General features: G+C 46.4%; 1 protein-coding gene across 1 annotated transcript; it reads right to left on the reverse strand.

Moving 5' to 3' along the window:
• Positions 1-295: 295 nt before the first annotated feature.
• On the reverse strand, positions 296-12868 carry LOC146027313 (acylglycerol kinase, mitochondrial-like). The gene is given in 4 exon segments (XM_083158245.1): positions 296-655; positions 657-1468; positions 11368-11447; positions 12699-12868. Coding segments are annotated over 4 exon segments (1422 nt in total).
• Positions 12869-13391: the final 523 nt, after the last annotated feature.

Here is a 13391-nt window from a genome sequence, read left to right on the forward strand (position 1 = left end):
CGAGTACGGAGTGACTCAGAGTTACCGGTAGCTCCATTGTCCTTTTATGGTATATAGCATTTGTATGCATAGTGTGAGTTGTATTGCATTGATTTTATTCTGATATTGTGGAATTGTTGTGATGTCATTACGTAAAGAAGGCAGCCGTTCCCAGTGGCCGTGTTACAATAAAAGGTCAAAGTAATTCTTTTGTCGACTGTTCTGTGCCACCATCCTGTATCATGAGAAGACTCCTGACTGGTATCCGTGAGATCGGGGAAACACGACCCCCACCGCATCCCACCAGGTAACCCCTTCAGGTCCTTACAGTTCTCTCTGGGAGCTGTACGTTACAGCGACTGGCATGTATAACCTGGGCATCCTTTGGGCACTGCTCTGGGTCCTGCATCTTCTCAGTCCCCAGACTAATAAACTCGGATTTGCTGATAGTGTCGGGCTCTATGCAGATGCTCATGCAGTCCAAGGGGCCCGTGAGGTCTGGCCGGTGGTTCTGTGTGCTGATGGTCAGCTCAGTAATCTCTTCCCAGGGCTCAGGCGGTGTCTCCACAGGGAGCTCAGGCTTCGGAGGGTACCAGTACTGGACCAGTCTCCTGTATATCCTGACGTGGAGAGGCGGGCGTCCTGACTTCACCACTGGCTCCTCGTGCGGTTTCTCCCGTGGGGCCTAAGTACACGATTGAGCCCTGATGTCTCTGGGGCCACTCCTTAAGTGTGCTGAACAAATGAGCGGCTCTCGTCTTCAACGGCCCCAAATACCAATATTTGGTAGACTTTGCAGCGGCGTCTCTGTAACTTCCCCATCTCAGGCTGCTCACGGCGAACACAGGCTGCTCATTCTCTCCCTTTATTTGCAGTACATTAAGTGGAACGGTCTCTCCTTTCAGGATGGACAGTGTAGCATTAGAGATGTTCTGCACTTTGTTGTCGCTCTGGGGATAGATGGTGCGGCTGAGCGTGTTGGTCGTTCCTAGCGGTATAAACCCAATGGCGATCCTGCTGAAGGCCTCCTGATCAGGCCTGCGGAGGAGTCCTGTGATAACCTCCTGAAGGGTTCCATCTCCACCAGCGACGATGATCAGATCCGGGCTCTCCATCAGCTCCAACAGTTTCTTGGCCTGACCTTCAAAGTCTGTCTTTACCACAGTAACATCTATCCCGGCCAGATGCAGAATGGGGGCAGCGTTCTTCTCAAAGAGGTTCTTGGCTTTCCCTTTGCACGATGCTGGATTTAGGAAAACGGTCGCTTTCTTCACGGCTGTGTTAGGGTGAATCATCTGGTCTCCAAACACCTGAGCTTCTTGGCAGGCCGCCCTCCTCAGCAAGTTATCGCAGTATTTCCCATACATCCAGTTTCCTCCGTAAGCCAGAAGACAAAATCCCACGGTGCTTTTCTTCCAGTGGTTGCGGAGCGTTTTGAAGACACGTGACAGAGAGGACACAGCAGATTGTAAGGACCTGAAGGGGTTACCTGGTGGGATGCGGTGGGGGTCGTGTTTCCCCAATTTCACGGATTCCAGTGGGGGGGTCTTCTCATGATACAGGATGGTGGCACAGAACAGTCGACAAAAGAATTACTTTGACCTTTTATTGTAACACGGCCACTGGGATCGGCTGCCTTCTTTACGTAATGACATCACAACAATTCCACAATATCAGAATAAAATCAATGCAATACAACTCACACTATGCATACAAATGCTATATACCATAAAAGGACAATGGAGCTACCAGTAACTCTGAGTCACTCCGTACTCGGCCTATCACTGCAGTTTGAGAAACTACTTCCAATACGCTGCTGGACCGGCGAGCTGGTCCACTAATTTACACCTGGATACAGTGATAATACAGAGTATGAGTGAACATTACACCCAACTGTCATACTAACAAATAGTTTTAGCGAATTACCATAAAATCAATACTCGACTCACTCTCTGTTAATAAGACCGGTCAGTTCCGACGGAGGCCTATGCATAGGACTTAATATGGTTGGTTGCTTTCAGTTTGGTCCTTGGTACCACCGGGTGGCACAAGTGGTCCATTAACTATGCTTTAAAGGTGAAAAGTAAGCTATCACAAATCCTGATAGATTGTCCTAGCTTCTCCAGGGGATTGCACTAAGTCCACTACGGTGGCAACTCTGGGAGGCTGCTATAAGGAATGGGCAAGGACGGTGAAGGGGGAGGTCTTGAGGAAGGCTTTGAAGATCTTGCATCCGGCTGGGATCAGTAAGTCTTCACCAGTGCTGTGTACCGTCCTGGGACTGCTAGTGTGGGCGCCTAGACGTTGCCACAATCAGCTACACAGGACTACTGGCCACTGGCCTGCACTGTGACTCTCTATGCGGCCTCAATGGGTACAACCCTGTCATGCGCTAGGGGTGTCCATGGGTCCCTGACCCTATAATGTGCCTGGCGGGCGATATAATAGGGGTCCTAGGCAGGGGCACAGTGTGCAGTAAGGTACCTGTATCGGCTGCAGGTGCTGGTTCCAACCAGTCTCGATCTCCCGGACTCTGTCACCGCTGATCTGCCCCTGGTGACTGCATCAATGGTGGCTCTGCTGTCCAGGCTCTGCTGCTGCTTGCACCATGCTGCTGGGCTCTGGCTACTGTGCTCTGTGCTACCCACGTGCTGGCTGCTGGGCTCTGGCTGCTGGGCTCTGTGCTGCCCACGTGCTGGCTGCTGGGCTGGCACTTAATATTTACTGCAGGGCTCTGGCAGCTTGACACTGTGACTGCTGTGTTCTCTTGAACAGTTTGCACGCTGCCTGACTAGCTCCTTCTCTCACAGGCTGGGCTGCCACTCATTACTGGAGCTCTGTGCTGCTCAAGTGTCTGGCAGGTCAGGGGTCACATGTGCCACACTGCTGTCTTCCTCTCTCTAGGTTGCCCAGTGTCTTTCAGGCTGCATGGAGAAGTCTCCTCTCTCTGTGCTAGCTGCTAACTTCCTCAATCACACTGCTGGCTCAGGTCACCTCTGACCTCTCTCTTCCTGTCACACTCCAGCCTGTCTGTGTTTAACTCTTTAGGTCTGAGCTGTGCCTAGTGCTGGGGTATATTAACCCCTGGTTAACTGGAATGCACGGCACCTATTATTCCACAGTTATGGGGTGTTACACGTGCTCACTGGGGCCCCACCTTTAGTGTCCTGTGCTATGCTTCCCACATCTGATGCTCTGTCCGCTTCCAGCTGGAAGCTGCGGGCCCCTTGAAATGACAGCACGGGCCGCAATTGGCCCCCGGGCCTGACTTTGGGCATGCCTGGTGTAGACATTCGTATTTGTAAATACAAATACGAATGTCCCATCAATATGAATACGAATATTTGTACTTTTGGCATAGTAAATGCCAAAAATACGAATACACCGAAAAAATTGTATTTTCGTAGGAAAGTACGATTTTTTTTCTACTAAATCATCTTAGTAAATTTCCCCCTGATTGTCAGATTGGGCTGGTTGGAACATAAACCTGGTAATGGATGAGAACAAATGACAAATGACCATTTGCTTTGAAATGCTGGAAAACTGACAAAAACAGTCATTCAGTTATTACCAGGTTTTTGTCCCAACCAGCCCAATCTGACAATCTGTAGATGTATGGCCAGCTTTAGTCTGAGGTTAAGGTTAGGCTTCAGTTATCCTATGGATTAGGTTGTGGTTAGAGTAAGGCCGCAGTTATACCCCTTTCACATCGCAACTAATTACTGGGTACAAGCCGTTTTGACCCGGTAATTAGTGCAATGTGAAAGGGATCCTTACCGGTCCTTTGCCGTGTTGCTAGGTGGTGTGAACGGGTTAAACAGGTTGACCGACCTGTTTCCCGTTCCCACTATGGAGGCGGCAGCGCTTGGAGCAGTGCCAGCTCTAAGCGCTGCCTCCTCCCCCGCCTCCGATGATGCGCCGAATCCCTGCCGCGCTGCCTGATAACGTCAGCGAACCGGCATTATTGCCTAGAATAAGGCTTAGGCTGTGTTTAGGGTTAAAATGCAATTAGGAATAGGGTTAGACTGTGGTTAGGCTCGTTTTAAACATAGGGTTAGGCTGAGGCTGAAGTAAGGCTCCAGTTATGATAAGGGTGAGGCTGTGGTTTGGGTTATGCTGCAGTTAGGATTAGTGTTAGGATTGGTAAAGTCTACAGTAAGGGTTAGGCGATGATTAGGTTTAGGCAAGTGTTAGGGGGATCGAGAGGGGGTGCCGGCTGAGGCGATAGCGGCGCATGCGCTGTACAGCGTTAATGTACTTTTCATGAAAAATATCCGGATGGTGCTGCGGAGACCCATCACAGGGACAGAGCTTTATCACAAGCTCTCTCCCTGCGTGAGATCATGTATACAGCCATGCGGTGTAGTCAATAATCGCATTGCGAGCCGGGATGATGATATCACTGCACACCCGCATCCTAAGATGCGGATGGTGATAAATGGGCCCCTATCTCCGTTGTAATGCAGTGTGTTTGGTGTTTAGTTATTTACGTATTTATTTATTTGTACTATACAGTTGCTACTCAGAGCGGGATTCTCTCTGTTGCTGGGTTACCGAGTAGAGGTTTAGGTAAAGTCTAACCTGATTGTGCAAACATAGATCACGTGTTGTCATAATAATCTCATTATATCCTTTGTCTTCTATTAACCTCATTTAGAAATCAATTATGTGATATACAAATACACATGCACACACATCATTACTTGTAGTCTCCAAGGGATAGTATATAGACAATATAGTTGACAACAAGAGTTGCACAGGAGGCATACCTCACAACTATGATGCTCCCGAAGAGGACATGCGCGCGCCTGAAAATTAGGGGGTGTGGCTATCTGGAAAGGGGGCATGGCCTATAATTGTCACGCCCCCATTTTGATGCTGTGGGGGGCATGGCCCAGAGGCTCTGTGAGCCTCTAGCCATGCCCTCTGCCCCCCTGGCTGTGGGAATAGACGTACTGTACATCGACCAGCTGAGGGACACTGCCGGCCGCGGGAGGGATGCGGAACGTCCCCAAAAACCGGGACGTTCCCGCGTTAATAGGGACTGTTGGGAGTTATGCAGGAGGTGCTGTCCAAGGAGGATCTCAGCAAGTGTGTTTTAGAGAAAATAGGGGGGTCAGTCCCAATAAGTTATGGGCGCCTTAACGATCAGAGGGTTTAGTCTGGCAATGAGCAGGGTTCTGGGTTTCAAAGGAAATTGGATTGATACCTCCTCTAGCGCCTTCAGAGGCCCCTCTTCTGAAAGGGTGGCCATTTTGGGTGGGCCATTTAGAACAGTATTTCATGCAGAAGGCCAGAACACAGGAAGTATTGTATGAAAGAGTCCATGGGCCTAATTCAGACCTGATTGCAGGACACATTGGTTCTCAAAATGACCACAACCATGTGCACTGCAGGTGGGGCAGATGTAACCTGTGTCAGACTAGGACACTATTCTTTCCCATCATTTACTCACCCCTGTCTGACCCAAGCCAGTATGAACCATGGTACTCTTACTGCCTGGGGTGTGGACACTGGTCTGTCCCAGGAGGGGTTGGGATCATTGGGTAGACAGCAAGTTGCTTGACAAGCATTAGGTCTACATGCATTAAGGTTGACATGACTGAAGGTCAACATGGGTTAGGTTGACAGGGTCATTATGTTGACACAAGCATTGGGTCGACACGGGGTTTTTCACATGTGCATGTCGACTTAATGGTGTCGATCTAGTGCTTGTCGACCCAATGCTTGTAGACCAAATGACCATATCCCCCCCAGGAGCAACCCGGCATTTGCAAGTTTTAAGCTCCCCACATCGACCCGGTATATTGGGCTGCTGACGAGAGATAGGGGCCGGGTGGCGGTGCGTTATCAGGGGCGGGGATTAGGCAGTACTTGGAGCTGGCGCTGTCTCCAAGCGCTACCCCCTCCATAGTGTGAATGGGATCCAGGTTGCTCAACCCTGGTTACATGTTCACACTACACAGCAACCCAGGTTAGAGCCATGTTCAACCCTGGTTCTGACATTAGTTGAAATGCCAGGTTGCTCGACCCAGGAATTTTGATAGTGGTGCTTTCACACTGCAACTCAACACGGGTCGACACGACAATAACCCAGGTCTGGAGGTGCGGTCGGAATGGGGAATGACTGGAGAGAACTGATAAATCAAAAAGCATAGAACATGTGGAGAAATTACGATGTTAAAGCAATGTTGCAATGTGAATACGCCTCAAGAATCACGCATGGTGTAATGGTTAGCATTACTGCCTCTCAGCGCTGAGGTCATGGGTTTGATTACCACCATGGCTCTAACTGTGCGAAGTTTGTATGTTCTCCCCGTGCTTGCATGTGTTTCCTCCGGGTACTCCAGTTTCCTCCCACAATCCAAAAATATACTGGTAGGCTAATTGGCTTCCAACAAAATTAACCCTAGAATGTCTGTGTGCGCGTGTACATGTGGTAGGGGATATAGATTGTAAGCTCCACTGGGGCAGAGACTGATGTGAATGTTCAACTATTCTCTGTACAGCGCTGCGGAATATGTGTGCGCTATATAAGAAACTGTTAATAAACAAATTGAACACTACTTCTGGACTCCTGTAAAATAACCATAATAATCTCACCGGTAGATTTCAGACAGCGCCATTAGCCTGAGCTCAAACCTTTTATTTCTTTCCATTTGGAAAGTTCTTTTATAGAAACCTCGGAGCGCTGACACAAACACTTCAGCACTATCAATTTTTTTTCCAGAATAAAGCTTTAATACAATTAATATATGCATGGATCTTACGTCTGCTGCTGTCTCGCACCTCCCCTATTGTACGCTGCCTTATAAATAATTGATAATATTAGGATGCCATCTGAGGATTTTTTGGGGGAACGGGACATATGTGCTGTTAACACAGAATTTTAAGAAGGCTATTATCACAGAATATCAAATGTTTCTCAGCGATTTTAGTGTGTGACAGCGGCGTCTGAGACTGACATCATTGCAAGAGGCAGGGACCGGGTGACAAATAGCAGACGGAGCAGATTCTGCACTAGGTACAACCTGATAAATTGGACAAATGAATGGATTCTTCTAAAGACTGCAATCAATTCTACATTTTACAGGGGACTGGGACCTATTCATTTGGCTGCTAAAAGCGTCTCCCATGAGCTACTATAATTTAACAGCACTGAAGGGCGATTTTAATCTGACATTATCTATGGTTAAACCAAGTGTGCACAGACATATTGGCCCTTATTCAGATCTTATCACAGTACAAATTTGTTCTGAAAATGTGCACTGCAGGTGGGGCAGATGTAACATGTGCAGAGAGAGTTAGATTTATGTAAGTTATTTTGTTTCTGTGCAGGGTAAATTCTGTCTGCATTATTTTTACACTGCAATTTAGATTTCAGTTTCAACACACCACGCCCAAATCTAACTCTCTCTGCACATGTTACATCTACCCCACCCAGGGCCGGTGCAAGGCACCGGAGCGCCCCAGGCGAGTCGGGGTGGGTGCGCCCCGGTGCCGGGGGGGTGTGGTACCTGTGTAAACAGCTTGCGTCCCCGGCGTCCCTGCAGTGCTGGAGCGTGTAGGGGTGTCCGTGCCGCCGGGGGAACCTGCGGCGCTGTCATTGTGTATAAGCTAGCTGCGGCCGGCGGGGTCCCTACAGTGAATAGAAAATAACTAGCGCTTCCCGCGCCGCCATAGCGCTAGTTATTTTCTATTCACTGTAGAGACCCCGCCGGCCGCAGCTAGCTTATACACAATGACAGTGCCGCAGGTTCCCCCGGCGGCACGGACACCCCTGCACGCTCCAGCACTGCAGGGACGCCGGGGACGCAAGCTGTTTACACAGGTACCACAGTTCGCTAACCCTCCATGCTGGGGGTGAGGGGCGAACTGCCACCCTCCAGGTGCCGGCGCCCTAGGCAAATGCCTAGAGCTCAGAAAGAAGGGGGTTATAGGAACTGGCTACCTGTTGGCGCTAATGCAGCCTTGAGTCTGTACTAACCCACAGCTATCACCAAATAGCAATATACAAGAAAATACAATACAACAGAATTTGGGATTCCAGGCTTCTAAGGCGCAAAGATCGATAGTGGGACTATCAGATGGTGATGTTTCTCTTGGTCTTGTCACTATTCTGAGTGTTCATACTCGGTGGAGATATGCAAACAGAGCAGAGATGGGGAGAAAGCCAACTGTTATGTGTTGTTCCTCATTCCAACCATAGATAAACGTAATGAAAAATAAAAAAAATTTTTTTTTGATGGGCGTACCCCACTCACGGTATTAGCGGAGGGGTATAAACACGTAGCGTTATCTTTAAGGACCTTCAAATTCTTTCACGTCGACCTTTTATTCTCTCCGTGTATGTGCATACAGGTGAACAAATAAACAAATTATATGTATTAATATGTGTCCTTTACTTAGTTCCTAGAATAAGAATTCCAGGGAAACGGAACAAAAGTTATTTTGTCCTTTTTGCCTAGAGCTGCCTAGTGGTGGCGCCGGCCCTGACCCCACCTGCATTGCAGCATGGTTTTGCCCATTTTGAGAACAAATTTGTACTACAATCAGATTCGAATAAGGGCCTTTGTATGGGAAGTCAGGAATGGCGGTCTCCATATATTCAGACTATCGATTCTTATTTAATAAAAAAAATGAATATTTGCATTATTTAAACTTTGTGTGTGTGCTTTTCAGATGATTCCCTAAGTAGTGTCTTTACTAATTAGCCTAATTTATTGTACCCAGGTATACTGTATTTACGGACGATTTTTGGAGTGATGTGGTCGATTAATTTAATTATTTTTAAATAATTTTTATTCTTTTATCATTTACATTTTAAGCAATTCAAAAATCGACCTTAAATGATGTTGGGCTTCCAGGGCTGGAACACACATTTACCAACATTTAAAATGAACATAAAAATGAATCTGTTAGTACCGTAATTGGGTGTTTTAGCCCTGGAAGCCCAACAATACTTAGGATCAATTTTAAATACATCAACATCAAACAAAAATCCACCAAAATCGACCTTTAGTAATTATACCTCCTAATTTTCATATGTGAAATGTACTTTGTTCCAGCTACTCCACTACTTCCCACCAGCCACCATTTACTTTTAACGTTATCTTTTTAATAAAATATTTAAGGGTCTCATCTTATGATTCAATACATGTGTAATATTACATTTGTTATAGTTTTTTAGCTTCATTTTATTTGGCAGTGTGAATAAACATCATTTTGTGAGGACTAACTGGCCTACTGCTACCCCTGTCACCCTATTCTGGTCAGCCATGGTTTTCCCTGTCACACTCTGCCTCCCCCTGCCTCTCCTAGTCCCTCTCTGCCTCTCTCAGTCTCCCTCTGCCTCTCTCTGTCACTTTATTCCTGTCACCCATTGTTTCTCTCTGTCACACTCTGCCTCTCCCAATCCCTCTCTGCCTCTCTCTGTCCCCCTCTGCCTCTCTCTGTCTACTTATTCCTGTCACCCACTGTTTCTCCGTGTCACACTCTGCCTCCCCCTGCCTCTCCCAGTCCCCCTCTGCCTCTCTGTCACCTGTGCGGACATCGTACGAAGAAACGCCCACTGGTCCTCCGCATTCGGACGGACTCACACTTTAAGAAGAGGGCGTGTTTACGGATGACATCCAAACCTTGCATGTGCGGTGGACACACACATATTCTGCACGGTCTTACAGCGTCTGCACGGTCTTACAGCGTCAGAACGGACGGGAACCTGCCCGTACGCACCGATGCGGTGTATTAACGCAAAACTCACGACTATTATCTGAACTCATAAATCGGTCACACGACACACTTATGAAATTAGGCATAATAAATAAATAAAATTGTATGTTTTATTTATATTAGTGATAGCAAGTTCTGTCCATTGCTTGCAGTATAAATGTGTGTTAAAAATGCTGCCGTACTTTCAGCATAGATTTGTGTGTTTTGTAATGGTCCATTTAAGCTGCAATGGTTCCAATTGAAGCAATGACAAGAGTGTAATTAATGAGTAATGAGTAGAGGAGTGGATTGTATTGTGTTCAGCTGACATTGGTTCAGGTGCGGGCGTACTAATTGGGCGTTCCGAATGCCTAGCACATGACCGAGTAGTGTCCGCAAAGCAATACTTGCTTATGGAGACCGCATATTTTCTGCCTTTTGGTTCGTTTGCAGTCGGTGTTCAGTCCGAATGCACGCCTACCAGAATTAGTGCACTCCCTCATGTAGGCCCATGTTTACACCCAGTTTAGCCCATTTGAAACTACGCCCCTGTGTACTTCCGAATGACGCCCATATTACGCCCATATTTCCCGAGTGAATGCGGTGCACTTTTCTGTACGGTATTAGTGAGAACGAGTATGGAGACCGTGCGTGGCACATGCGCATAGCATTGCCCACGCATGCACAGACGGCAAAAAAACGCCATCCGAAAGAATTCGGAAAATTACGCATCGACCAGAATAAGGCCCCTTATTCCTGTCACCCACTGTTTCTCCCTGTCACACTCTGCCTCCCCCTGCCTCTCCCAGTCCCCCGCTGCCTCTCTCTTATCAATGTCTTCCTGTCACCCACTGTTTTTCTCTGTCACACTCTGCCTCTCTCTGTCCAGTGGCAAACACAGGATTTTTAGAGGTGGTTTCCAAATGTAATCCAAAATCTCCCACTCTGCAGCGCATTGGAGTAAGTATGAAAGTCTGGGGGAGCGGTAACAGCCCTGAAAATTTGTCTTTTTATACACTGTATACTGTATGGAATACAGTATTAATATATAACAGTACAGATGGTCTATAGTATAGGCTTTTTCAAACATTTAAATAGCATAAGTGGTCAGTAAAAGGTTAAACATATAATAAATAAATACAAAAACAAAATAGAACCAGTACTGCACTTTCTAAGCTCACAATATCCCACTTCATGGTAAGGCTCCTGTCTCTTCCTCCTGGCAGCTGCTCTCTGGTCTATTGCGATGTTTGAGGGCTCAGATTCACACATACAGTAAATGTGGTAGAAGAAGCTGGTACACTGGGCATGTGCAGCAGCTCTGCTCTGTCCTTTACACTGCATGATGTGGTGCCAGCTCTATTGATCATATTATATACCAGTGCTATTGGTGTCATACTGTAATTTAAGGCACTTGCCAAGAGGATAAGCTGTCTCCACACAAAGCAATGCTGCATTTCTCGGGTGATCACCTGGAGAGGACAATACTGTAGAACACTACAGAAGTACATAAGTAATGTGTTGAGTAGGAGAAGAAGGTGTTGATGGAAAATATAAATAACTTACCTATAATAGGTGCAATGCACATGGGCCCCTAGGTCCAGGGGGCCCCACACCGTACACCTTGGATAAATATATTATAATTTACTCCCTGGAATGAGAATCCAACTAACTCACCAGTGAAAGGAAACACAAGAAGAACATACAAGCTGAACACAGAGAAGTCCTTGGTAAGAAATGAACCAAAGACATCGGGGCTGTGAGGAATAATGCTAACCAATAAGCCAAACGTGCTGTACATTTTTAAATGTTTTGGTCCTTTTAAAATAGTTTTTTAATAAATCCTATATCTCAGTCCCGGTGCTTTCCTTCTATTATGTGGAGCCTGGTCAGCCAAACACGGAACTGTGAGTGAAACCTAGCATTCAAGAATGGAGAGATGCTACAGGTAGACACCTGGGTCAGTGGCATAAGTTCATCCTAGTTACCTAGTTGGAGGCAAGGTAAATATTGGTGCCTCCCGACACACACACACACACATACCACCTTATATAAATATATGTGTGCATGTGTGTATGTATATGTTTAGAATAAAGAGTGTGTGACCTTAGACGGTCCGGCTAGCAGGAGGAGTGTGCCACAGAAGCGATATCTACAGCTTTCAATCAATTAACTGATTGAAGTTCACAAAGGAGAAGAGGTGCCCCTTTGGGAGCAGCAGCCCGGCGGCAGATGACTCTGTTGCCTCCCAGATTAAGCCACATAACTGTAGTAAACCGTAGTGTATGGGGGGGAAACTGGTCTTACATAGACATCATAACCAGGGATAGTGCCACAGTAATACTGCAAGGATTTGCTTTGCTTTCCATTACCGGTAATAGCAACACTAATGTACTTTTACAATATTCTCCTGTGTGACCTGTGATGGCTGACTATCATTTGCAGAGAGAAAATGCATGCTAAAAACCCTTATTTTTCCTCTTCGCCTGTCTAAATATAAACTTAAAATACATCCTCCTTCCACTTTCAAAACACGGCTAATGGTAACAGCTTTAATAGTGGTATAAATAACAATTTTGGCGACTGATCGGATGTGTGTGACTGTCCTATTACTTTCTGAAGGATTTTCTCTCTGTCTTGTCTGCAAAATGATCAGAAAAGGCTGTAACCCGGCCAGGAAAATAGCAGTTTTTGTTTAAAGATGTGACAGGCGTACAAGTCCCCTTTTTTTCCCACCTCCGTAGTCTGATGTCTGTAAAACAGGACCCTAGATGGCAATAGTGTAATGGATTCATTCTTCTCTACGCTGGACCGATGGCTGCAGCAAAAAAATACACACACACAATAATTGAAGCAATACCTTATATTTGTGTCCTGCTCTGATGTATTGCTTGTCTAGCCTCAACTACAAATACAAGTTTTACCTTTCCAACTCCTCTATATGAGAGCCTCTCTTGATTTATGACTCTCCCCCTTGATGCTGAACATTGGGGAACAAGATGACTCACCTGGAGGTTTTTTTCCCATCTGCGGTGAACCTGTGAAGTAGTTTAAAGTCAGTGTCTCCTTTGATGATGGTGGGAAAGCAAAATATCACATTTCTAGAGTTGTCAGTTCTCCGTTCCAGCTTGCTCAGCACATGTACGGCAGATCGCAGTTTGGTTTTATTTGAATTCATTAATTAGTATATTATTGGTCAATTTAATTAATGTTCCGTAAAAAATTAAACTGGGCACCAAGAGCTGCAGATAATATACAGTATGTGGCAGTGTTTCCCAAATGTTATCGTCAAGGCGCCCCAACAGTTCAGGTTTTGGAGATAACCCTGCGTGTGCACAGATGGTATAATGAAACTGACTGAGGTACTTAATAAGTCAACAGGGCCTTAGCATGGAAATCTTTAACACCTGGACAGTTGGGGCAGTGGCGAATCCAGGGGGGAGTGAACAGGACCAATAACCAGTAAAGGAGCATGAGACTCTAAAGATCCATACATGCTGGATGACTTTTCTGAGTGATACCTTTAAAAAAACAAAACATCTAGTTTAGACACTCATCTCGTTAGTGGCACACTCCCACATGCCATTAAGGACCCCTCCCTTCGTTTGAATTAACCGGTAAATTTGGTCATGTAGCAAATGACCCGCATGTTCAGCGGTCCCGGTGACATCACTGAAGGATAGTGGTAACCGACATTGTTT

The sequence above is a fragment of the Crinia signifera genome, chromosome 8, assembly GCF_055691185.1.
Source record: "Crinia signifera chromosome 8, ASM5569118v1, whole genome shotgun sequence".
Classification (NCBI taxonomy): Eukaryota; Metazoa; Chordata; class Amphibia; order Anura; family Myobatrachidae; genus Crinia; species Crinia signifera.